This window comes from Patiria miniata, unplaced genomic scaffold, assembly GCF_015706575.1.
Source record: "Patiria miniata isolate m_02_andy unplaced genomic scaffold, ASM1570657v1 HiC_scaffold_20, whole genome shotgun sequence".
Classification (NCBI taxonomy): Eukaryota; Metazoa; Echinodermata; class Asteroidea; order Valvatida; family Asterinidae; genus Patiria; species Patiria miniata.
Window position 1 is genome coordinate 40689226 of NW_024037059.1, and position 27565 is coordinate 40716790.

The window sequence follows — 27565 nt, forward strand, 5'->3', positions numbered from 1 at the left end:
GAGCGCTCATTCTTAAGAACGCGTGCTCGTTCTTAAGAATGGGCGCTCATTCTTAAGAATGCGCGCCCATTCTCGAGAATGTGCACGCCCATTCTCGAGAATGCGTGATTTTCAAGAATGGGCACAACATGCCCTCTAAATCAAACATTTTCGCTATTTCTAGCTATCATTAATCAACCGTGACAAGAAGATTGATTTTAAACACACCAAGAGAATGAATGTGAAAAAGTCTACAAGAAAACGAGAGTCAGGTATGCTTGGCATGCAGCCCTCTTGGGCATGTTTGGGTTGTTAATTGCAGGCAAAATTTTGTAACTGAGGCTGAGTTACACATCACATGTCCTACTAATACTAGCACTCACTAGTAGTACTCCCCCCTAGGCCTACACAATTCCTCAAAAAAAGTGCATTACATTACAATAAGAGTGGAATACCGTATGCATGACGGCTTAGGCTAGGGCTAGGCTGTCCATTTTCGAATAATTTAGTATTCGATTACTCGAGACTTTTTGACAGAATATTCGGATATTCGAAGCTGCTAGCTGCATGCACATGATGCATGTGCCGCACAGGACAAAAGTTGCACGCAGAGTTGCCAGTTATTAGTTAAGACAAGATGCGGCGATCAGTACTTAACTTTTTATAGTATTATTTTGTAGTAAGTTTTTTGTAACTGTCAAGGTCTTTAACCTGCTAAAAGGATAGAAACAATGAGCGGCCGTCGACAAAAAACACCGCAACTTTATGATAAAATAACATCACCATGATCACAGTCATGTGTGTAGACCTTGTTGTAATTATCTTGTTTTCGAATATTTAAGCAGCAGAAAAAGCTATTCGAATATTCGGTTGATGGTCTAATGAATATTCGAATATTCGGTTTATTCTGCATCTTACCCATTGGGTACATCTTAAATGTCTGGTAATTTTTAATTTGTTTACCATGTTTACAGTTTTTAAAGCTCATGTACTTGAAAGACTCTACCCGCCTGAAAACACTTCAAAAGATGAAACAGCACCTCAAACTCCAACAAACTCTCTGACGACAAAATGCACCAAAAGTACACAATCAAGAGTAGCTGGTACAAAGCTGTACACCGTTCAACCCCCATCTGATGGGTTACCGGAGGCTCAGACACAGCTCAGCCATGCTAGCAGAGAAAGTCCTGAAGAAAAATTGCCGTCTAGCTGTTCTGAAGCAGAATCTTCAGATGTTTTTGAAGGTAATGTGCACCAAACCACATTTTCTGGGAGTTGGGGGAGGGCTCATATGTATTCTCCCCCCCCCCCCCCCCTTCATGCATGTATGTTGGGGAAGAGGGGTGAAGCTTTAGTGATTATTAATGGTAATTTAATCAGGGATGCTGAATTAAGAAACTTTACGCATTCACAGATGAGGAGCGACCTGCGAGAAAAAGGAAGAGGAAGAAGAAACACAGAAAGGGGACTGCAGAGTCATCAGCTGAAACAAGCCTCACTACGAGCAAAGGAGATGCACAAAGTCAAACTTTTCAGAAGGAATCATCATCACAACCAACAAACACTTCATTACTGACCAAGAACCAGAGAAGGAAACTGAGAAAGAAAAGGGCCAAGCTCGGTAGACTTCAAAACAAGCCAACAGTCAAAGCCACGGAGTTTACATGCGATGTGGATGCACAGGGTCCTGGTAGGGGAGATGATGATGGTGATGAGGGTTCTGGAGATGAGGCTACTCGGGAAGTGATTGAGTTCGTTGAGGCAGTTTGGAGGGTTTACAGCTGTGACAGTAAGTATCCAGAAGATTTTCACAGGTTTGGTTCAATGTGGGATCTGTCATTTTCTCCTGCCCACATCGTCATATCCAAGGATGCTGGTGTCTTACAGCTCTCGTATGATAAATTTTGTGCAGCAAGTGATCAGCACTTTCGTGAGTACATGACAAACTGGCATACCACCTGGTCCAGGATGAAAAAATAAATGCAATTTTTATTACCGATAAAGAAATCACAAGTGATCTTTATTCAAAATTTACACCCCTTTTTTTCAGCAAGCAAAGCCCAGTCCATGCACTCCCACTCCCAACAATTCCAGACAATGATTGACAAGTTGTCAAATGATGAGGTGTCAAAGGAGGCTGTAATTCGCTTAAGAGACATCAAGAGGCTATTGGTCCTCCAGGATTTCCCACGGGCAAGGACGAAGCTCAGCGAGTGTGGGGACAACCAGAGTAGCACATCTGAATCAGGTGGGTGAATGTCTTGACAGGTTGATCTGGGTGATAGATTGTCTGACAGATTGATTATCTTGTGTTAGTGTTGTAGTTTTGAGTCCTTCACCAGTCCTCACACAAGTCCTCACATGCCTTCACAAGTTCTCACAATCCTCACTAGTCCATCACAAGTCCTCACAGGTCCATCACAAGTCCTCACCAGTCCTCACAAGTCCTTACGAGTCCTCACAAGTCCTTACAAGTCTTTCCAAGTCTTCGCAAATCCTTTCAAGCCCTCACTGGTCATCAGGTCATCACAAGTCTTCACTAGTCTTCACAAGCCCTCATAAGTCCTCACAAGCCCTCACAAGTCCTCACTAGTCCATCACAAGTCTATCACAAGTCCCCACAAGCCCTCATAAGTCCTCACTAGTCCATCCCAAGTCCATCCCAAGTCCTCACAAGTCCTCATAAGCCCACACACGTCCTCACTAGTCCATCACAAGTCCCCACAAGTCCTCACACGTCTTTATACGTCCTGACTAGTCCACCACAAGTCCTTACAAGCCTAACGATCCCTCACAAGTCCTCATAAGCCCTCACAAGTCCTCACAGCTCCTCACAAGTTCATCACAATTAAGTCCTTACAAGACCTCACAAGTCCTCACAAGCTCTCGCTAGCTGTAGCACTTTTTATCAGATGGAAAAATTGTGTGGCAAAATATTCTAATATACATTCACCCATTTCACTGTAGTGGTGCATGTGGGACACATCTAATTCCTTTCATCATCCATAATACATATAGATTACCTTTTTTGTAATGTAGAGGATAACCGTATACAAATATAACATGGTTGGAGGGTGGAAAGTCGATGTTAGCTCCCCGAGGTATGGAAAGTTCCAATACCGAGGGAAAGTTGTCCAGCTTACCAGAGGAATATTATTGCTCAACCTCAGAAAGTTCATTTCGTTTGCAGTACAGTAATTCCTCAGAGTTTATACCGCATTCTGGACAATTTTTTTTTAGTACAGGATTATCCACAATATTCTCCAGCTCAGCATCATTGAGCTTGGGGAAACGCTAATTAACATTTACGCATGCAACCATCTTTTAATGTGTACCTAGGGTGATGTTCCCTCATGTGTACTATACACTCGTGTGACAGTTCTACAATTGCTTCTTAAAGCTCATGCGTAGTAAGCTGTCGCACGGGTAACCCGTGCGACATTCTACTACACATGGGTATTTACTCAGTGCGTGAATACTAGCGCGTGCTTGGTAAACAGCAAATAGCATCTGCCACGTGGTGGTGAATGGACCAGTTAGAAATCAGCTCTCGATCGTGAATATGCATGAGGTACAGTAATTTTAAATCACATGAGTGTCGGTGAATTTTTTGGCAATAAACAATGTAATAGTGAGGATATGCACAGTCGTATATTTTAATAGTGTTTAGTCTGTTCTGGCAAGCAAACTGAAATTATCATACTTGTCCAGTCATGTGAGGCTTCAACCTAACAAGCCAGTCAGACACTGCAAGGTACTAATGAGTATCGTACCAAGATAAAGTGTATCCAGCGAAGATTAGACGCCCCAAAACGCCAGCTGAGGAAAGCACCACACTCAGATGGCATTGATTAATCACAAAATCGATGGCTAGTCAAACAACTCAGGGCCAGTGATATACCCTTCTGGCTTCAGCATGGAATAGAAAGTAAATAGAGGGGTCTTTTGTGGAATACTAATTCGTGTGAAACAAAACAAAAGCTGTGGTTATTTCACAGAAATGTAGCCGTCCCTGCTTCTTTAGAATTAAAATCACCTTTCGTGCCTTTTTTTTGCTGTATGATTTTTCTTTAAGGTGGATCCACCTACCTCACCCAAACATTGACAGTGATAAGTTCAGTTTTATTACTAGTTAATAAATTAATCAAAATACATCCCAATTCCACGCCATATTTCCCCTTAAATTCCACCAGGCGCATTGTTCCTGCACGCGCACCACCATGCTTTTAGCACTCCCATTAATCACCAGTTATCTCATACAGCTCGGTAACTGAAAAATGTGTCATTGGTCTTTCAATTCTCATTGGAACGATCGAACGTAAATCAAATTAGTAGGGTAAACTTCACTGAAAAGGTTAAATGGTCCGAGATAATAAACCCTGTCCATCCTTCGTGGCCGCCGCTTAGCAATACAGGGCAAGCATGCATTCCTCCTTGTGCGCGGTTATCAGTTCCAACGCTAAACTTGTTAAATATCGTTCAATGGATCCTAGATACTTTCCCGGATAGACATTGATTTTTATTAATAATACAACACGGAACGAATGAAGACCATGGCCAGTGGCCATTTAGTGGGACAATAAATCTTACCGTTTGTCTTCGATTGAGGGTCAAGTACCCTCACCTGAAATTCTCCGATACTCTTACAATGAACTCGAGCGAGCCTTAGATCAAAATAAGTTTTGTTGATACCAGCTGCATTTTTTTTTCATTACCCATTGCCCTCTTTTTGCCTTGACAATTTAAGTGGGAAAAGTAATTGTTCTTTGTTTCTTTTCTTTTATTTTGTTTTGTTTTTCACAGAAAATATCTTGCTTTTCTCAACACTGGCTGAGTATTGGATGACTGATATTGCAGCCTCCGACTCAACCTCTGGAATATTCGCTGAATTAATGTCCATTTAATTAAACTTACTAGTAGCAGAATCATTAAAACCTCCAATACCCACAAACGACTCATAAACGACCGTGTCAGTCTATATAAATACCTATTCGGAATACAGTACTTTTAAACAACTCTGAATACATTACTATTTAGAAGCGAGATAAGTCCACTACACGGGCACAAACATTGAACACACATGGCTGCTGATATCCCACGCAATATGTTCAAGTAATCAGTGTTCGTGTTTCCTTTGAAACAGTCCTATCGAAAAATGTCATTCATCATCTGGGTACACCTGCCATAGTGGACAACATTTTAATTAAAAAAAAATAATGTTATTACAGAAAGCGGAAAAACTTGTATTTTCCCCATAGTTTTGTAAATTATTAAGACAAAAGGTTTATTACCTATTGTATTGTTTTATATTTTTAATTTATTTTGCTAGGTACCTATAAGTGTTTTTTTTTTAAATTAAAAACAACGATTTGTTCTAAAGTACTCGTACCCACTAGCACTGTGTTTTGTAAAGCATATAGTCTTGCGTTGTTTGGTATGTCTGAGTTAAAGCTGCTTTTTGTTTTAACTATAATATAACTTTGTGCATGAAGCGCTGTTGACTTAGTGATGGCGAATTAACGTCTTTGGCAGAGATCGGGATGATTGTATTTGAATCGAACCGCAGACCTCCAGGGTCGCTTGGCCCACAACAGTTCATGTCAATTCAATTCTAGATATATATGACCATTCTATAAAATCTCTGGATTAACAATGACGTAAGTGAACGGTTTGGTAACCGAATTTAGATACATGATTGACCTAGTGATGTTCTGTTGGTTGGAATCGAACCGCAGACGTAACAGTCCCGTGTCCCCACTATTCATGTCCGTGCAGTCTCTCTGGTTGCTTTAGATTGGCACCAGAATACCCTCTTGTATGCCCTGCGGTACCTTGGATTCACGAGGACATAAATGACAGGGTTGATAACCGAATTGAGGTAAAGGATAATCCTGGTGATGTTCAGAACGATATTCCGCTGGCTTTCGTGGAGAAGGTTCAGCTTGGCCACCTGTGCGATATTATAGCTGTGTCGAGGTATGAGAAGCAAGAAGTAGGCCATACCATTCACGATGACCATCCGAGCGATCAGGTTGTTGCTCTGTATACGCCTGGCAGGCAGGTTAATGGTCTGCTCCTTACACGCCGCTACCTTCCTGCCCTTAATCGCTCGGATTGTCCCGGCCGACATGAAAATATTGGACAGCCAAAAGGTGACGAACAAAACCCCGTAGATTGAGAGCGTAGCAATGTCGAGAGAGGCAGTTAAGGGACAACAAACACCAATTTCCAACAGGTTGTCTTGGCCTGTAAGCTTATCCTGCCCGTCAATTACGCGGAAGGTAGCGTACCTACCGTTATTGAGTACAGTCAAGAGAGAAACCGCCGCACCTGTGAGCCATATTGTGAAGATACGCCGTCGGATCCCCTGTTTTCTTTGACACTGTGCGGTGCGGTGTTTCAGCGGCCAGCAGACGGCGTAGAACTTCTCAAAGTTGAGCAGCGTCACCAGCAACATGGACACCCAGGAGAAGGTTTTCTTCAAGATGGGCACCCAGATGCAGCCAGCCTGGCCCAACACCGATGTATCCATCGCGAAGGGGGAGGCGATGAAGTACCAGAGCTTTTCTCCAACTGCTGTGATCAGCAGCGCTATATCAGCAACGGCTAGCTGTGATAGGTAGTAGTTGGTAGCAGTTCGCATGAAGGGAACACAGACCACAACGATCAGGAAGGACAAATTGGTAACGAGACCTAAGAAGAGCAGAGCAGGCATGATGCCGACTATGAGTGCCGTGTCGAAGGCGGAGTACCTCATCAAGTTGTGGTCAGTATCGTTGGCAGTGAGTGTCTCGTTAAACCGTGGAGTGATAGCCTCACAGGTTTCCCACTGGTGCATCGGTTCACCCATGACGATGACTTGACTGGTCCAGAACCCACGGTGTCCAAGTGAGAAGTCTTGCATGCGTGCAGTTTCGCCGCGTTGTGGCACACATCCGCACTACGGTTTGTCCGGTATCGTCGCTGGTTAGTATTAACCGTGACTGAACAATACGGTGCGTTCACGTCTCACTTATGGTTAAATAAAATTGAAACAGAAAACTTCCTGTCCGACTTCAATACTTGAGTTGGCTGCATTGTGTAAAATGAAGCCGTAGATTACGACATTAATCATTGACATCGTACCGGCCTCAGTAATGAAAACTGCTCGTCCGTTTGTCTGACAACGTGCAACACGTCGCGCATTGTCTGCTAAATGATCAGTCGTGTAATATTCGTGTTTGTGGTTCTACTTGCAATTGGTTGGAAAAAAAAGTATGAAGATTAATTGACGGACGTACAATCAGCATGATGTTGTCTCTACGTGTGCATTCATTCATGCTCTTGGCATGGTTGAAGTTAATAAGATCATTTGATGACTAAAGTAGAGTCTTGATTTGCACTTTAATAGATTGCTCCTGTGTTGTCGCAAGCTGGAGAAAAGTACCATGTAAAAATATAATTTAGTATGATGATTAATGGTTAAGAAGAACTAACAAATCCTGTACAACACTTTAAATTCATAACGGGAATTTTGTGGGGATGTTCAGCTTCATTTAAAACGTACCACATTATGGACACATAATTCGCTCTTTGCACGCCCCGCCATAAGCATGCAGAGCCTCGATCTGGCAACTTTACACAGTGAATAAAGCCGGTTCAGTGATTCCCGGGTTTACACGGGTATCACTGAACCCCGACACGGGAATCACTGAACCGGCTGTATCTATAATAATTGTGTAAAGTTGCCCGATCGAGGCTCCGCATGCTTATGGCGGAAGCGTGAAAAGAGCGAATTGAGCAAGTTTCTATTAAACTTGGGTATAATTAAGTAAGCTGCCTGAGGGCGCTGCGTATATACCGTCGATCCAAGCCGGCAAAATAAATGTCTAAATGTTGGCGAGTGCTGAAGGTGAATAGCGCCCCCAAGAGTATACCGCTGCCTTGGTTTCAACTTAGAATAATGTAGTTTGGCGTGGCAGGATGATTTTGATGAAAAGCATGGCTATATAAATCTAATTTTAATTATTTACAAAAGTAACACGCCTATAAATAATTACAGTTGAATTGAACTTAAACTGCAATATATCAATATTTTCAGATCATTAACAGTCAACTCCACATAATTGATCGCAGGTACGTGTTTAAACGAGTCATTTCACTACGTCCACTTTTAATATTTATATTTCATAAAGCACAGTTAATCATTTCCACCGAACAATCGATCATGATTCCGTTCATTACTCAAAAGTGCATCTGACTCGTAAAATAATGCAATATGCAGACATTCGTGTTGATCAATAAAAGGCTGACGGCATTAAGAACAGTCATTGTATTGGAAAGAGTTATAATGTACAGCCTAAGGTTTAGGCGGTAATGTCTGATGCACTTTGGTTTGCCCTTGCCCTATGTTCATTTAATCATTTACATGTACATCACTCTCTAAAGCACTTACCCTGAAAACTGCAGTGGTAAATGGTGTATCAAAACAACATGAACATGCTGGATTTTATCTTTTGGAAATCCGCAGGCACACAGTGTCATGCATGTTGTTCCTTAGGAGCACCAAACCCTCTGATATGTGTTCAAAAATGGTGTTGATTTGTGTTTCGTTCGAGTATAAAAAGGTTTAAGGGATAACGAAACAAGAAAACGAAGCTGGAGTACAGACGAAGCCAACGTTTAGCACATGACCAAAACCTATGGCAACTGGGCTATAGACTGAATGCATTCGGCATCCATCTTGGAGGTGTTTCCTGTTATGTTGATTCATGAATAACAATGAATGTACAAGCACACACCTCAAATATGGCCGCAGTGCAAACGTTCTATTGGAAACCCTTGGTCTATTGCGTCTGCCACGTCTCCGACTCGGTTGGCATTTGGCCCGAAGGGTTCGTATCTCGGCAACCGAATGTTGCAGCCAAAGACTCGTTCAAGAATGACATTATAAGTACAATGTGAAGTATTTCCGCCGCATTTGCAATTTGAGAGAGATGGCTAATAAGATTAATGCTTTGCCGTTGTTAATTAATGTTCTATTCTATAAAGAGCTAAATAGTTGTGTCCTTGCGACAACACTAATAACAGCAAACTAAAAGTACTGTTACAGAAAAACTCAAACAATTTGAACAATAAGGAAAATGGTACTCGAATCATCTATACAATCTGTTACCAATATAAAATCTTAGACTATTTTTTCATACACGCATTTCCTGATATCATCAGTTTCGAATTAAAGTTTTAAGAGTAAATTTCATGTGTATACAAAGAATAAACTGTGAGCAAAAGTAATCAAAAGGCCGCGTTGCTCCAGTAAAGGTACAGCTTTGATTTTACACTCTAACATTTCTTGGTAAATTCTAAGATGTCAAACCCGTTCACCTCACGGCGCGGCCGTTGAATAGCATTACGTCTTGACGCCTTTTGTACCCAAAGCGCGCGTAATTGGATTGACTTCGGTTGTGTTAACCTTTAATGCCGATCTCCCTCCGTACAAAATATTATATTGTGATTGATAACCACCCAATAATTGCATTTTCGTGCATTAAATTTGGTTGGCAAACAAGGTTTCAGCGCCTTCTTGGCGTCGGCTTTGTGTGTGTGTGCCTTTAATTTCCCTTTTAAGCTGTTAATATTTTTGGATGGTGCACTTTGAGGGAGCTGATGGACAAATCTTCTACTGGTTGCTTTTGTGACGTAGTTAACGTGGAGTTTAGATCACCGGGTTCTGTTAAATATTGTTTGATATCGGTGTTTATTCTATAGACTAGAATTCAAATATTGATGAAGATTAAGTTCCTTGTCATGTGGTGAATATCGAGTTTCTTGCAGTGGTTATACCTATACCAGCCCAAGATACTCATACTGATTAATATTTGAATATTTGAATATTGATTAGTTAGAGACTTCATGTTCAACAACGAGTTGGCTCAAACCTTCATACAGTTCGGGTTTATATAATGTCAAAAAGTGTCCGTCTGACTGTTTTTAAAATAACTACAAAACCATGACGTCAATTTTAAATTGGTTTGATTGTTCAGGTACTCATAAAGCCTTAGCCTCAACCCCTATGAGTTTCATTTAATTTCAGTCACGCATCACTGCACAATTGTCAATTGAGCACAACAACATTTTTGGACACGGTGACCAAGTTCTATGCCTTTATCTATTTCAGTGCTAATTTATGTAAGCTGTGTAAAATCCTGCATGTTGAGAAAAAAGGTTGATGTGGTTTGGGATTTGAAGTTTGCCTTTGAGCATTAAACGGATGTCTTGCCAAGATGACTGATACAGTGATAGCCAGGCAAATGATTTCAATCCCAATCGCAGCCTTTTTCACAACATGAAGGATTTTACACAGCTTACCTAACACAGTACTGAAACTGAATAAGGCAAGGAACTTGGTCACAGCATCCAAAAATGTTGTGATCAATTGACAATAATATTGTGCAGTGATGCGTGACTGAAATTAAGTGAAACTCATAGGTGTTGAGGCCGAGGCCTAGGAGTATCTGCACAACCAAACATTTTTCAAAATTGACGTCATGGTTTTGTAGTTATTTCAAAAATAGTCAGACGGACACTTTTTTGACATTATATAAACCCGAACTGTATGAAGGTTTGAGCCAACTCGTTGTTGAACATGAAGTCTCTAACTAATCAATATTCAAATATTCAAATATTAATCAGTATGAGTATCTTGGGCTGGTATAGGTATAACCACTGCAAGAAACTCGATATTCACCACATGACAAGGAACTTAATATTCATCAATATTTGAATTCTAGTCTATAGAGAGTTTTTTGAGTGGTAGATCTAATGACAGCGATATTGTAGTAATACCACGTGACAGGGAATCGTTAATATTCATCAATGTTAAGTTTTAATACTACGAAAAGCTCCCTAGGACTGGTAGATCTAATAATAGGATAAGACGTAGTCTTATACCACGTGACACGGAATAATTGATATTCATTAATATTTTAATATTAATCAGCAGATGATATCTTCAACGGGCTGGTAGGCCCAACCATCGTAAGCGGTGGTCTTATCACGTGACGAGATTATCATAACAATCATTGATATTCAGACAGATAATCGGAAATATATTACTTGCACTCCCACTCCCTTTTGGCACTTTCCCGTCAAAGCAACGACATGATGGATGAGAACGCTCATCAGCTTAAATTTGGAGGTTGGTCGCATTTAAGAAAAAAAAAAGCGCGTTTGATGGCATTCCAGCGCCGCTGCCCACGGGCATAAAAGCACGCCATTCGCCCATCACCGACTGGAGTTAGTCTCAGAAGCTTGGCCGTCACGCGCGCACATTTCTCCGCTACCAAGGAGCGGTCTGTAATCACCCGTAGCCGCGTTCAAAGTACAGCATCTATCAGGCTGGAGTTATCTCGCCGTACACGGCGTCTCCTCAATTGAACGACCTACGGATCAATCATTGACCATTAATTGAATTAGTTCGGTTGCTGGTATAACACAAAGTCCTGTACGCGGCAATTTCTCTCGTCGGATGATGTGCCGTGAGCTGACGGGAGGACACGGTGTAGGAAGCAGGAGTTTCCACCGGTGGAGTTTGTGATGGTGCGTCAGCGCTTTTGTTGGTGTCTCCTTCATCAGAACGGATCGCCGTAGTGCTGTGTGAGATTGTGGTGTTGTTAATCTACGCCAAATAGAAAAAGTGGTCGCCTCGAGTTGTCAGAATGGGTGTGGATACTTGAAGACGCTTAGTGATATGTTTTTTGTGGTTGGTACAATGCTCGTTTAATAATCTCGTTCAGTACTGGATAGTGAATACATTTTTAGGGATGTTTGTGAAACAACATTAACTGGCAAAATCCTCTAGTCAGACTGCTTCGCGGAAGATGAAAATACCAGTCCGTGTTGTGAAATTCACGGCTCTAATGGAGAGTGTAAAACAATGCAGAGCCCGTCTTGGATTATCTTAATCACTCAAATGATGTTCTTGGGTCCAAATACTGCAAACGCTGTCTTTCAGAACTATTTCGCGAACAGAAGTGACGGCAGAATGGAGACACCAATGTGTGACGATGGTAACACATTAAACTTCTCCGCTGGGGAGGACGGTCAGCCCAACGCGCTGATCTATAACACCTTCGACAGAGTTGTCATCGTCTGCGTTCTGCCTGTCATTGTCGCTTTGGGATTGTTCACCAATGTGTCGTTCCTCTTCGTCGTCGCCCGTGTGCCTCGCATGAGGACAGTGACAAACCTGTACCTAGTCCAGCTTGCTGCGTCTGATCTCTTGTTCCTGGTTCTCACCGAGATCCAGAAGTTAGTCTACTACAGTGCCTCCCCGCTGACTATGGACATGAGCGTGGCGGGCTACGCAGGCAGCGTCGCCCTGTACTTCGTCGTCCAGTTAGTCCACACGGAGACCATGATTCTTGTGTCGGTTGTGGCACTGGAGAAGTACTTCGCCATCTTCAAACCTCTTCATTTTCGTGCGCACTGGAGTCAGGGGAATCGTAGCCGGGCGATCAAGATGAGTATAGGCACTTGGGTCTTGTCGGCTGTGGTGGTCATTACAGTCGGACCATGGGTTAGTGACTTTCGTCTGACCTGTATCGTATGGCCCGAATACTCGGAGTTCGACGGCATCCCGGATCGCATGTACACCTTGAAGGTCATATCTGAGGTAGTGACGACTTATGAGTTGGTCACAGTACACCAGAGGGATTCGCTGTGGTACACCATCACTTTCGTCATCATCGCCTCCGCCAATTCGGTCCTGTTCGTCCGGATCGTCCGCGCGCTGAATATGCGCGTCATGCCCATCGGACCACAGAACGCCGTGCTTGAAGCGCGTATCACGCGGACGCGCAACCAGGTCGCCTGGATGCTGGTCGTCAATGGAGTCATCTTCTTCGTCTTGATGGCTCCTAGGAAGTTCTACGACCTGGCGAGGACCATATCCATGAATACTGGTCATGACTTGCTAGGCTACCGCCCACGGTCGTACATCTTGAACGCGTTTAGCATCTTGACGTATCTAAACTCCGCAGTGAACCCCATGGTCTACAGTGTCGTCAGTCTTCGGTACCGACGGGCCTTCCGGAGAGCATTTACTTTCCAACAGAGGAAAACAACATTTCTTAATTGAACTTAAAACCGACAGTTGTGTGTTGTTAATTCTTTGTGTAATGTTTGTATCTTATCTTTTTTAATCGTGTAATACAACAAAAAAACAAGTGAACTTTTAATTTATCAATGTATTTCCGGAAAGAATTATTTTTTTTTCGTTACATATGTTTACTGAGAAAGTTTTGACTGAGAAATTGTATAGCTCCATACTCTCCTTATAACATTGTTGTGGAGTGAAATTGAGCTGAGAGTCATCATCTCTTTCTTCGCGGATGGTAAATTGCCGTTAGCCGGCAAATGGCACACCGCTGATGGCCCGTTACACTCCTCGTTAACGTTGTGCACGCACGTTTGGTTTACATACCTAGTGTGGACATTGTTTTGTTTTCGTGTAATTAAGAAAAAAACAGTGACAAAACTCTTTTTTCTCAAACTGTGAAAACTCTTTCAACCCAAATTTGTTTCTATGATTCCATTTAGTGTTTCTTTTCATTTTGCCACAGATTAGTCTAACACAAAAATGCCTTTAAACCTGTTTTCCAGAGAGAGTACCTTGTGTGGACGTGGGCAAGTCCAAACAACGTCGCTGCTACCTGGTTTATATAAATTATGTGGACATCATTTGTTCGGAAGTCCACACAGTGAATGTAATGCTAGTCCAATTTTGTTAGCCCTATATAGCTCGGGTAAACCTACCAGACCTATGGGAATCAACCTAAATTACCTGTGAAACATAATTTAGCATGTCCTATCTCTTCATCGTTAGTTTGCATTGTGCTCTGGTCAAAATTAGGTGTTATTATTGTGCTGTTTTTCATGATTGGACAATATCGGCTTTTGAGATTGAAAATGGTGAAATTCGGTTGTGACTACTTCAAGACAACATAAGTGTACGTTTAGTTTCTTCGACTTTTAGTATATGAACATACCGATTTTACGTTAACGTCATATGTATCTTGTATTTAAAATTTCGCCAGACTTCGCTTCATTTTATTCCCGTCTGCATTCCAACCAGACAGTTGAAATTTTATTCAATGTCTATTGATTCGAGCAGCTGTTGTTAAAAAAGATAAATGTTACCGTAACATTAATTTTGAGTTTCAATTTAAACGAATACAGTTTAAACGAATACTCTAGTATTTATTTATGTATTGATCGATCTTTGATATGTGTCTTCTTAAATATTAACATCATTGATCATTAAAATTGTGATACTTTGGGTGAATTATAACATGCGGTAATAACAAAATGCTAAAATAAATGGAATCATTTTGGACATAAATTATGAGCTGTTTGCAAAGATCGCTAAAATATTTTTTTATAGCTTCATTGGCTACGTACAAAAATGCGCATGTGGACAGAATCAACTGATTTGCGAACTTGTTTTAGGTTTATTTTGCATTTGGTAAAACATAAAAACTTGATTATCAATATTTCATTCCTAAGCAAAAGAAATAAAACATGGAACAGTCACAAGAGACACGCGATGTACAAGTTCCTCCCAAATGTCATCAACTCAACAGCCTTCTTGAAAACCAATTTTTATCGTGATCCATTGGTTAGGAAATAATTGAGGCGAATCCAACAACCAAATTGCTTGCGTTAATGTTTGACGCAAGCATTGCTTTTTGCCCACTTACGCTTGTTGAATCGGCAAACTCCATCACGATGGTCAAATCAAATTACGAATTTGCCATTTCAGATGCCGATTCCCATACGCGTTTTCTTGTAATAAATGGACCTTCGCTCCCATTACATTCATTGAATGCATTAAAAACTAAGGGGATAGCACAAATTCACTTTTTTTTGATCCGTTTTTTCCCCCTTTAAAATAGCTTCGTTGGTGTTGTTATTTTTGCAACGATGTTTCACCCAACGAAACGCTACGCTGATATCAAAGGGAATGATAAAGCACTGGTCAACTTGTTGGAAGGATAATGGCAAACGTAACGAACAATCAAATTACTTTCGTTAATGGTTGACCCAATGTTACCAATCGGCTTTTCCATGCACCATAACGTGGTTCGGTAGTCTAGATCTGCATTTACTCAGCTTAGACCCACATAACAATTGATCACATTCAATTATGTTACAGTATACAGTGACGCTGTTGCGCCTCAACTATATCATAGTCCTAACTATATCATATTCTTAACTATATTATAGTCCCAACTATATCATAGTATACAAATATTGAATGCTTCGACTGGTGTAGTAAAACTAGCCTCCCGAGGTGATCCATGAACATTCTATTTTCCCGAGGCGAAGTCGAGGGAAAATAGAATGCTCCACGGATCACAATATAGACAATATAGCCTTTATGAATCCATTGAATATATTGTTGCGCGCTCTATATGACCAGTTTTACCAGCTGTGGTCTTCTTTATTTGCAAACTGACTACGTCGTGGTAAACTTTGATTTATTGGGTTTAATTGGTAAAGTGCTGTTTAAAAATGGTGGTGGTACTAGACCTTCCATTGAACGGAACATCTGGAATTAAATACCATCGCTGAAACAACAATATCTGATTAATATGCAATTATTTCACAATCTGGGTCAAAATAAAACTATCACTGATCAAAGTAACTGCAACAAAAGAGCTTACCCCGTAACTCAATGTAAGAAAATAGCTTGTATACTTACTCATCAATTTAATCCGAAACTAAATATAACTCCCATAGATTACGGTATCGGGAACTGTAGAATTCTAAACAATAATGCATTATAGGATTGTTGAATAACAAACAGGGAATACACACCAGAACGATGTGCGAACAGCGTTATAGAATGAATTAGTTTTTATACTACTTTGCATTTAACTTTTTTTCTTAAATACTTTTTTTTCTTTAAATAATGTATTAGTGTAAAAAGCATTTATGACTTTGTATTTAACAATTAATGAGCTATTGTAACATATCTTTGTTTAGTTGCTTGGATCTGGTTTTTGTGTTTGTTCAATTCTTTGTTGTTGTTTTTGTTGTTTTGTTTTGTTTTTTATTAATATGTCGTTGCCGTTGCGCTAAATACGTCCTCGTCGCTCGATCTTTGTATGCATCGTCATTATGTGAGGTATAAGACTAAGCTTGCAGGGTTATTAATTGAAACCTGGTAAATTTTTCCATTTCAAATGAACTTGATGCCGATAAGACTACAGTACCATGACGTCAGCTTCTCTGTTTACCCGGGGTAATTAGAAGCTTTATCTTGCCTGGCGAGATAACCAAGGTTGCTCTGTGTGCGCCGGACAATATTCGCAGGGAAAGTACAACCATCTAGGGACGAAAGGAAAGGGACAATGGACGGACAACGGTGCTTGTGTTGTTACTGGGACAATGGCGTTGTTTTCCATTAGGTCTGATAACTTTATACAGCGTAGTTAACGCTATTGTATTTTTTTTTTTGCAGAAAGATGAAGTAATTCACCGTAATCTTTTGAAATTATTATACCTACGCGGGACGTACAGAATGCACAGTTGTGTTTACATTAACCTATTGATTAATGCGGTCAACTGGACAATTCACATAGCTTTTGCAGTATGAGATACCGCTACAAGAAACAGCTTTTTCATGTGTGGTTGTGTTGTGTGTATCCTCCAGAATGTTTGTGTAAAAACCAATCAGCCTTAGTAGCTTAAAAGCCATTTATTCGTCTTTTTTTATTCAAACGTTTCAACTACAACGTTTCGTCTCCTTGTTATTTATTGTTTCGTGAACACTGCATGCATGCGACAGAGCAGTGGCACCAAACGATGCCGTAAAATAATGTGTAAAAGTTACCGACGCCAACACACCCAGACTTGTTTCACATACCTAGTGTGGACTTTCCTTTCTTTTCGTGTAGTTAAGGAACACCAGTGGAAAAACTCATTTTTCTCAAACTGTGAAAACTCTTACAACCCAATTTTTTTTCAATGATTCCCTTTAGTGTTTCTCTTCATTCTGCTACAGATAAACCTAACCCAAAAATGCCTCTAAACCTGTTTTCCAGAAATGGGGAAACACTGTGTGGACGTGGGCAAGTCCACACTTCGTCGCTGCTACCTACATTATGTGGACGTCTTTTGTTACACTGCGTATGTAAGACAAGCTCACCGACTCGGGTATACTCTTGGATCATATTAGTGCACAAGTCCGCATGAGGTCTACAAGGCAAAAAAAAAAAATCAAAAGATTATTGCCAGTAAATTGCACAATTGCACTTCAATAACCATGAGCTCAATCAGATAACCCTGTGTGCTGATTAACGTGATACGTGGTTGCAGTGTTTGCATATAGCGTTCCATGGCTTGCATGCATGCAAGAATTATTATGGCCGCGATGTAAAAATGAATGGCAGTTTCCCGCGTTTTTTTTTACCACGTCCCATTAACGTCAGTTTCAAGTGGCACTCCACGCTACCATCTGTGGCCGATAACATGGCACACACACCACGAACCATGAAACTTCCCTTCCGCAAACCGTGGTGTTTTTTTTTCAGATCAGAACCGAATTTCGTATAGGGCTACCAAGCATCTTTGCAACATGCTGACATAGGCAAGAAAACAGCTCAGAACCAATCACATTCCATAAAATTATACTTTATTTGACTATTAGGCCTACTTCATTTTTGCTAAACGAAACTTATTTCACCGTGTGGGAATACATTTCTCAAACTAAAGAGAATGGCTCTAAAATTTATACCTCTGGTTCTTTTCAGAACCATTCTTTTAGTTTTAGAGAAATTTATTCCCACATGGTGTTTCCGCAAACCTTTCATTCATTAGTATATCACCACCATGTAAAGCCTCAAATCAATACTGAAACTTATTTCAGGACTAAGCAATTGACATTTTTTTCATAGCAGTTGCCTTGCTGAGGACTGCATCAGGTTCATGGTGTACTTTCTTCATGATGTTATAATAAGTTCGATTTCCGTTCAAGTAAAGCAGTGTCAATATTTTCTCTTGCCGGCCTGTTCCTCACGATCACGCTCGCTCTCTTGAGATGCGATTGCCTCATGTCTTATACGGTCATTTGTCATAAGCATTTAGCTGATCATGATTAAAAATTGGACAAGGCAATGCAAACATTGGTGTTTCTGTCTGTCAGTGCAATCATCTCGAGTCACGTTTAGGAAGTACAATTTCCACTCGGATGCGGCCGTCACGTTCATGTTTTTGCCCAAAATGTTTGCCTCCAAATGTCGTTTGACTTCGCTTCAAGAGCTGAAATGATTAGCTAGCTAGTGACTTGTCGAAACAAAAATATCAAATCTAGAGTAGTCTTTTCGGTAGAAACTTCTATAGTTTATAGAATATACCATATAGCTTTGTTTTCTACTGCAGTTTATAGTTTTAGAGGACGTGGTATTCGAGTACATGGTATTCGAGTACCATTTTTCAGGACCCGCAATTTGACTCAAATATCGAGTAATCAGTTCGAGATCACAATTGAACGTACTAGGGCGTATTAGCTGTAGACAAAATAGAACCCCCTTAGCGGGCACTCTATGCCTCGCTTTGATTTTCAAGATGGCGTTCCTTGGGAAAGGTCAATTAAGGGCAATAAATAAATTCTAAGATATTTCAGGAATATTGATTGGCCATATTCGATTTTGATGGAAACTTTCGAATAAAGGTACAGAGAATGTGTAGTCAAAATGTTTACTGGTAGTCAAATTTCAGTCCTGTTCCGTGCAGCTTGTCTCGAATGAGGGCGTCCATCGCTTCGTTCTGCGCAACCGTAAAGTGGCTCCGCCAGTCGCCTACCTTTCCTGCATGGAGAAATAAATCCAAATTTGTTCGATGTTTATTCATTTTTAAGTCTTTTTTTTATATATTTCTCTTGTACTCCATCCAAGTTGAAGCCCACGGTGAAATTTTACCAAAACGGTTTTATCTATCACGATTCCAGATCTCTACACGTGGAATTATCAGTGGATTTTATAAAAGACGGACGGGTTTCGAGATATTAAGCTGTCAAGTCCCCGGTGAGTAAAATTCCATTTGCTTTTGAAGGTTTTATGATTTCGAAGCGTCTCACGGTGACAACCTGTAGAGCGCTGTGGTCCAATGGTTACGGTGTTCGGCTCACTTGCCGCGGTACGTGGGTTCGAACCCGAACGGGGAACATGGTGCTTGTGTTCTTGGGCAAGACACTTTACTACAATTGCCTCTCTCCACCCAGGAGTATAAATGGGTACCTGTGAAGGTAGAGACCAGATTGCGCTGATCTTGAGCTGCTGCAGAAACTGGTCTGATGAACAGGGGTAATAATTGTGAAGCGCTTTGAGACCTTTGGTATAAAGCGCTATATAAGCACTATATTATTATTATTATATTTTTATTATTATTATTATTATTAATGAGGCTTTGCTAATTACCTTTCCTCATGAACGCGGCTCCTTCCTTTAGAGCCGATTTGTCGAAGAGACCCTCCAAGTTTGCCATTGGGTTCTTCTTCATGTTGGCGAATGTGCAGTGCTCTGTGATCGCATCCAGTTTCTCGGCAGAGAGATCCTTGCCCAGAAATCGGCTGATCCTCTCCACGTTGCCTCGCAGGTCCTAAAACAATACCAAAATGCTCTAGACTCTTATTCTAGAGTTGAGATGAGTGGGCGGATCTAGGTTGGGATCAAGGGGGTGGGTGGGGGATAGATGCCAAGAAGGGGGAGGGGGGGTAAGCAGGCATTTGTTGTGCTTTTCTGCATGTTTTTGTTTCTATTTTTGTGACCCAAAGGGGGGAGTTAGACCCCCTAAAGTCCCCCATGTCTGGAACTGATGACACATCATAAAGTATCTCTGTCTTGTAATTACTCTTAGATTTGCAGACACTGTGACGGGCGGCCTTCCCCATCCCAGTTGACACATAATGTGTCAGTAAGACGAAAAAGCATGTACTCCTCCTGAAAAAAGCTTTAAAGTTATCAAAGTGGAATACACACATGCCGCAATGTACTTGCAAAGTCTTGCATTCGATTGGTTTCTTACCCGTTTCATGTCTTCGAATCGCAACAGGAGAATGTTTTTCTCATGCCGACGTTTCCAAAAGTACAGGTAATGGTCCCACCAGGGTCCATAATGTGCTGGGATGAATAATAACAAACATTTGTCAAAAGAAAATGTTATCACTGATAATGACATAAAAAGGCACTTCATTAAGCCTGACACTCGAGGGCTCATTTTGAATTATGCTGACTCTTGTTTTAATAACTGAGCATGGCTAGGGTTAAGGAACCTGATGGTACTTTCGAGTTCATAATGCTTTGGTTTCGTTTAGCAGTACAGTACTTGGTATAGTTCGCAAAACCAAAGTATCTTCAGTGGTGGTCTAATCTCCAAACACCAAAACATCAATCGGTAACATATGAACGTTACGCCGGCCGTTAAAGAATGAATGGTCTTGAAAGGGAGGAAAGGCAAGATTACTTGTTCCTGCCAACATCTCGTCGAAAAAATCCCCAAATGCCTGGGCTTGTACTGCCGGGTCCTGCTGGGACAGTTTGGAGAAGTAGAAACAGGAGACCACGACGTCCTTGGGGTTCCGCAGGACGTAGACAATCTTGGGTTTCTTCTCCCATATCTGGGGAGGAAGGAGCTGGCCCGGCAGATGGGTCTTGAGAACCCGAGGTGAAGGGATCTCACTCGCTATTTCCAGAGTTGTCGGCAGCTGCAAGTAAAGATAAACAAAGAGACGTCATGCACTTCCAAGATAACAAACACGTTTGCATTACTGGATAGACCAATCCGGGCACGCTATCAATTGTATCACGAAGGCCCCCTTCAATGGCCAAAGATTTGTACTAGTGGTTGATCAGATAATCTGTGTCTTGTGAGTGTACAGTAATCACATGCCCGATTTCTTCTTTAGGTGGACGCAGACATCCGGGCATTTTTTTTTTTAATATTACCTTATCTAGCTTCCAGACCTATGTTCTTGAAACTCTGTGGTTCTTGAGTCTGGAGTACTGAATGGTAACACATAGCATCTTATGAAAACTGGTGTGCAAATGAATAGATGTTTTCATCGGATGACGTCACCTATTCCTTGAACTGGGAAGCAACGCCGTTTAAATTTTGTTTTGAGCAGAAAATTTACATTTTTGGTTCGCCGCAGCTCCTCCGGAAAGTCAGTCTCAAGGAACGGCACTCGGAACGAAGTGGGTTTCTTGTCGACTTCTTCCAAATTTCCATCGTGCATCACACAGGACATGATCTCTTGGGCCCAAGTTGTACCTGACAAATACAATAAAAATGGCGACCGCATTTTCAAACTAGTCTGCTACGTCGTGTGATTGCAGTCATGTGGGGGCGCTATTACGATACGACGTCGAGGATACAGATGTACAATGTGCTCTAAGAGTGAAGACGTTGCAGAGTGCTCAAAGTGGCAATAATATCAACGTGCTATTGATGAGCCTAGAAAACAATTCACACTGTTTCCAGAGCCGGTCGACAAGTTTTGGTTCACAGTCTTGTGCCATTAATTCAGCATATAGTGATCATCGGTCCTCCAATAGTTTGTGTTTTGATACCGTTGAGGGCGTATGGTCTCTAAGTCTCACCTGCTTTGATGTAGGTGATGATCCATGCATCGTCTTCTCTGATCGGCCACGTCTTGAGATCATCCACCGCCTTCTCCATTCCCGCCCACAATTTGATTCCCTGGTACTCCGTGTCAGGCAATAACATCTGATCATGCAGATGCCATAGCTTCACATCTGTAATACCCGAGTGAGGAATGTTACCCAAAGCCAGGAAATTCCACTAAGGCAATGGGAGACTTTGGAGACGCTCGGTGGCAGATGTGCGCATGCTCAAAATGACGTAAACCATTATAAATTACCGTTGAGTTTGCTGCCACCAACCAAGAGTCTCAAAAGTCTCCAATTGCCGAACTCCCCATTGACCAGACATTGGTGGTCTTATAAGCTGTAACGGACCGTAAACAAAGTTGACTTTAAAATGATTGAACGTGACTATGCAACAGTGGCGTAGCCACGGGGTGGGGGCGACCGCCCCCCAGTCGCCCCCCCCCCCCCCCCCCTGAGATTTTGAGTTTCTAAAAATTATCATTGATCTACATGACGCCCCCCCCCCCATGAAATGTTCCAGCCCCCAGCGCCGCCCCCCCCCCCCCCCCCCAACTGAAAAATTCCTGTCTACGTCACTGCTATGCAATGTAGGGGCGCCTTGGTATAACTGAAAATTGAACTAACTACAATGTATACGCCTAGTCAAGATTATGGACTGAAAAATCTATGGTGAATGGGAATTTAGTTCAAAGGTAAAAACCATCGGTTTGTGCTTTTACATAGCAACGACTAACTGTCGAATTAGTAACAATGAACCTGGTTAAAAAGTCACTTACTTTAGTATTTTTTTAAGGATTGCATGAGTGCAGTGAATTGCCCAAGGCCCCATAATGTCACTTGCCATAGACATATTACTCATCACAATAAAACTCCATGGCTATTCTTGTTGATGTTAATTTCCAAAGTTGCAATTAGTACAAGCTTTGTAAAATTACAAACGAGACGCTTACATTCTTCGAAGGTGAGGTATTTTTCCATGGCTGTAGCCTAGAACCGTCAGTATATCTTTTAGCCTGTTGCGATGTCTGTCAATACAAGAAATATCAACTTTTCTCAAGTTGAGTGTTAACAAAAATTGTAAATTAATGCAAGCCAACGTTGGTTAGTACTTTATACTGTGTCTACCTATCTACTACAGACTCGAAATTTGCAATACACAGAAAGAATTGACAACTACATTTATAACAAAAACCACGGTACCAGATTTGGACCAGCTATGTGTCATGTTAAGATACAAGGAAACTAGTTCAAATGAATATCTGTCCTATCTACCCATTTCAGTAAAATACTTACGTTTCAGTTCTGCAGGAACGGTGCGAATAGCGGTCCGGACATAATGCCGCTGGTTGCATTCGAGCTCCTACCGTTATACATGTAGCACGAAGTTCATGTACATTGAACAACCACCACTTGCCTATGGTCCCGTACTGTGCCCCCCAAAAAAGTTCATAGAAAATGCACTTAGTGAATGCGCACCTTGAACCCCACTCAATAGCAAGTACCTGGTACAATTATGACGCAGGTGTACCAGGTTAAGTAAACATACGTGGTACAACATGACGCAGGTGTACCAGGTTAAAGGGAATGTACATCATTGGTTTTTGCAGCAATTTTTAAAAATGAGCTATTTGAGGGGTTTGTATAATAGATCAAACATTGTTACACTGACATTTTGAAGTTTTGTGTGCGAAAATGCTGGAAAAGCCAATAAAAACAAAAACGTTCAAGTAGTCTGGTTCCCTGACTCCGCTAAAGATGAAATGGACCAATTTATAGATGCCGAAAAATTGTAAGGTAAGGGAACCAGTCTAGCTGGCTTGCACCCGTTCATGAACATGTAACCAATAGCAAACAAAATTATGACTGGGAAAAAAATGGTAAATTTGGAGCAGTAGTTAAAAAATAGTTAGGTTCTTCCAACGGTGGTCATTCTTGAAAATGACTTCACACCAGGTGCCATAATTTTACAGGATGCTTTAGACTGTCATTAACCAACATCCTAGTAAGGTATTTCGTAAAAACTTAGTAGTTTTATTTGTTGATGTGGGCAAATGTTGTATATTTTCTTTAGTAAATATACGTGAGGCATATCTATAAACGCCGACTGAAGACAATACTGTTCATTTTTTCCAAGTATTAAACATGAGTGCAATGTCAATCACAGACGAACCATTTTTCTCTGTAACCAAGTTTTCCCCGCACTTTTCGTAATAGGAATCACATAAACTCCCAATAAGTACCAATGACACGTACATTATTTGCACCTAGTATAGAATACCAATCCTTGGCAGGGCTGTATACATTCCTAAAGCCATCAACAGTACACAGCAGTTGATATCGTTAGATTCGGGGGTGCATGGTTAAAGTTTTGACTTCTGATCATCGGGAGCAGGGTCCACAATGTGCTCTAATCAACTTTAGCGTTTTTTGATGATTGTTTTTAAAATTATCGCCAAAAAATACACATTCTACCGAATTAGTGGAATCTCAACAAATGATATTGCCCTAAAGCTCATAAAGGAAAATAAAATTTAATTTGCGAAGCGCCGAGCTCTAAACCTGGAAGCTGAAAAATATCTCAAATTATCTCACATGCCTACAATTCATGGTGAGGTTTAATACATGTAGGCCAATTCTCTACCATTACATAGAATGTTATGGTTCGTTTATTATGCCAATTTACAAAATGTAATTCATCATGTACTTTTTACCTGTGTCAGATTATCGAGATGACGTCTGCAATTGCATGCTCTCTACAAATTTCACGCTCACCCAGTGGCGCACCCGAGAGGGGGGGGGGGGGCCTGGTTGGTCAATTGTTTTTTAGTCCCACGATTTGACCGTGAAGATATGTATGTGGCCTGTTTTTGAGTAGTATAATAGGGGTGTAAATGGCTCCACCAATGTCAAAATAGTCCGTCCCCGCCCAATTTTGGGCAACATTAATTTTTTTAATTCAAATTTCTAAAAGAAAATTGAACAAAATGGTGAGCCCCCCCCCCCCCCCGCCAAATCCTGAGTGCGCCAATTCGCTCACCAATCGTTGTTGGTCAAAAACGGAAATTAGCGAATTTGTCATCCGACAAAGAATCAATCCGACAAGTTTTTGGTGACGAATGAATGAAAAGCAAGCCGCCCCGCCAAATTAGTCCATTACCTCGCATTATCATTAATCTCTCTTCAGTGCAAACACTCTGAACTAAGTGGAAGCTCAGGCGCTTCCCTGTTGTTGACACGTAAACAAAGCGTACCTAATTCAGCATTCAGTCTTGATTGCTTGTAAACAGAACTATTGGCCCTGTCACACTTCTGCGTATCCTAATTCCTTAAGAGTTGCGCATTGACAATTTTTTTCATACGCAGTCGTACGCACAATACGCACCTCATATGCATATCTATCGTTTTGTGTAGGTTTTATGTACGCAGATATACGCATGGTACGGCCCAGTACGCAGGATAGTTTTGGGCCATAGATATAGAACTTAGAACTTGAAATAACTAGATCGGACGCGCGTATAATACGCGCGTTTTGACAGGACGCTGCCATTAGTCACGTGAATAGGGTAAAAAAATTATTCGGCGTGACGATCACTTGTAGTTGTACTTCTCCATTGTTGCTTGCCGTGGTAGGCTAGGAGGAAAGGACTTGAAAATGCTGGCAAACTGAGCAGCAAAGTGCAAATAAGACGGAGAAAGGGTCCCGGTCGGCCGGACAGTCTCTAAAGAAGTTAACATCATGTGTGAGTAACTTAATAGAATTTATCTATCGTGACCGTATTTCGAACAAGACAGCTAGCTTTTATAAAAATTAACTCAATACAGTCATTTTCCTATAGTTCCGGATTTTTCCTAGTTCCGGATAGCTTCAAATAAAAACCTACCTGTTTCGGATTAGTCTCCAATATTTTTTTTTCTGACGAAGTGCATTTTGAAAAGGAACATGTAAGCTTCTTGATACATGAAGATCTTTTCGATAAAATGTTAAGAAGAGGAATTTCGGCCAGATTTCCGACTCGCACTTAAACTTGTTTGGACGGTTTGTAGAAAATCGCGGGAGCTGCAAATCGACGAACAATTTTCTCCTCGGTACATCATTCGAACCGTGTGATTTCGAATATTTTGTTTACACACTACAGTCGTATAAACTCTTCCATCGAATGTTTGTTGAATCAATATAAGTTGTAGAGTCTCTTATTTTTGAAAATTCGAAAACGAATGACCGTATGCTTTTGACTAGTTCCGGATAGCGCGTGTACTTATTCGTCCCTTACGACCCAACTACACGCGCATTAATGGATTTTGTGTGACGTATTCCGTGTGCTGTGTCAAAATATTTTCGGTCTGTGCGTGAGTTCGTGCCGTTGCGCTGCAGACAAACGTTTCAAAATCATTTAAATTTTTATCTTTGTTAAATTTGGTGGAATTCTCTTGAATGAACTTTTTTGGGAAAATTAAATAATACTTTATCAGAAAATGTGCCTGATTCGGTAAGTTCTGACTGAAAAAAAAATGATTTTCTCGCGTGATTATTTTTTTGCGCGAATCAGTTTTTGATCGATTCGGAACTGATTGAACCGATCCGGAACTAGAAAAAGTGACACTGCACTTTTGACATCATAAAGTCAAAATACAAAGAGCCTTTAATTTGGAATATTATTATGTAGTATCTCCATCACTCAAGGTGAACTACTGAACCAATGTCACTTGAATTCGTGGAGTAATTGAGCTGAAAGCAGCCTCAATGATGTTTGCTATCCGGAGCAAGGAAAACGACTGTATAGGCTACGTTACGCAATGCCAATGGACATAAATCACAGGAAGGGGTGTGGAGAAAAATCCCCCATGTGTGATCCAAAGGATCCTCCGAATTTTGTAATAACCGCACAGGGCCTACTTAAAATATTGACAGTATATTGTTTTAAAAGTTAAGATGGTACTGATCCTGAACATCGACTAACAATTATTTCTGGCTTAACGTCACCCCTCCCCTCTCCTGCTTTTCAATAATAGTCCGCGGGGAACAAGTATTGGGAGTCACTTTTTGTTGTGGGATGTGGGTGATTAAAGAAAATGCACCATTCTCCTAGTTTGAACACAATTTCAAGGCGTAGGCCTATGTGATGATCAGTCATTTTTTATTTTAATTTGTCCATTGTTAAGAAAGACTTGCCACAAGTCTGTTCACTCACTATATGTGTTGTAAACAACACGAACAAAATATTAAAAAATCCACAAAATTTTCAATTTCGGGTAGACTTCAGGAATGTTGATTTACGGTAAAGATATGATGCTGTTTGATCTGTAGTGTATAGTGTATCTAGGCAACTCCCATCTCCTTTTCATTGTTTATCTTGAAGGATAAAGTCCTACAAATATGTGTGCATTTTGCTAAAACTACAAAAAAAAAATTCAATCGAGGCTTATTAATTTTACTTCCCAGGTTCCCTCACGGCGATCCAAAGAGATTAAAAGTTTGGCTTCAGCGGATTAGGGATAAGGAGAAATATTCCAAATGGCAGCAAATGGAATCCAACATTTTCCCTGCAGAGTGCTTCAAGTCAAGGTGGAATGGGGGAAAACACGTCTGCGTGACGATGCCGAACCGTCAATCTTTGAAGACTACCCGACTCATTTGACGCCTGTAAATATTACAATGAGCCTTGGGGCCAGGATAGGCTATCGATGGGGCCAGGATAGGCTATCGATGATTATTGTCATGCATTTCAAGGCCTATCATGTGCTTTATTTGTTTTATTTCGTAGAAAGACTACAGTCTCGTGTATGGTCTTCAGCACGAGAGAGAAAAGCTGCCAACGACAAGGAAAGAACCGACCCAAGCCCCTATCGAAGATATTACTTCAGTGCAGGCTGTATCGGCAAAACAAACACAAGAAATAGAGCAAGTCTACCACCAG

At 41.1% G+C, this 27565-nt stretch overlaps 4 protein-coding genes across 4 annotated transcripts; 2 read left to right on the top strand and 2 right to left on the bottom strand.

Moving 5' to 3' along the window:
• The first annotated feature begins 136 nt into the window (after nucleotides 1–136).
• LOC119729208 lies at nucleotides 137–5374 on the top strand. Its single transcript, XM_038201774.1, has 5 exons — nucleotides 137–251; nucleotides 954–1223; nucleotides 1394–1768; nucleotides 2030–2227; nucleotides 4783–5374. The coding sequence occupies exons 1-5, from the start codon at nucleotides 215–217 to the stop codon at nucleotides 4881–4883; spliced, it is 981 nt and encodes a 326-aa protein (XP_038057702.1). The 5' UTR covers nucleotides 137–214; the 3' UTR covers nucleotides 4884–5374.
• A 366-nt stretch (nucleotides 5375–5740) lies between these two features.
• Nucleotides 5741–6829, bottom strand: LOC119728123 (thyrotropin-releasing hormone receptor-like). Its single transcript, XM_038200199.1, has one exon. It carries the CDS (start codon nucleotides 6827–6829, stop codon nucleotides 5741–5743), a length of 1089 nt encoding a protein of 362 aa, XP_038056127.1.
• Nucleotides 6830–10572: 3743 nt separating this feature from the next.
• On the top strand, nucleotides 10573–14114 carry LOC119729209 (thyrotropin-releasing hormone receptor-like). The gene has a single exon (XM_038201775.1). The coding sequence runs from the start codon at nucleotides 11894–11896 to the stop codon at nucleotides 13094–13096; it is 1203 nt and encodes a 400-aa protein (XP_038057703.1). The 5' UTR covers nucleotides 10573–11893; the 3' UTR covers nucleotides 13097–14114.
• A 3064-nt stretch (nucleotides 14115–17178) lies between these two features.
• On the bottom strand, nucleotides 17179–21784 carry LOC119729210 (sulfotransferase 1A1-like). The gene is made up of 6 exons (XM_038201776.1): nucleotides 21621–21784; nucleotides 21155–21291; nucleotides 20485–20725; nucleotides 20047–20141; nucleotides 19440–19620; nucleotides 17179–18830 (listed from the first exon to the last, which is right to left on the bottom strand). The coding sequence occupies exons 1-6, from the start codon at nucleotides 21745–21747 to the stop codon at nucleotides 18721–18723; spliced, it is 891 nt and encodes a 296-aa protein (XP_038057704.1). The 5' UTR covers nucleotides 21748–21784; the 3' UTR covers nucleotides 17179–18720.
• Between the last annotated feature and the right edge of the window lie 5781 nt (nucleotides 21785–27565).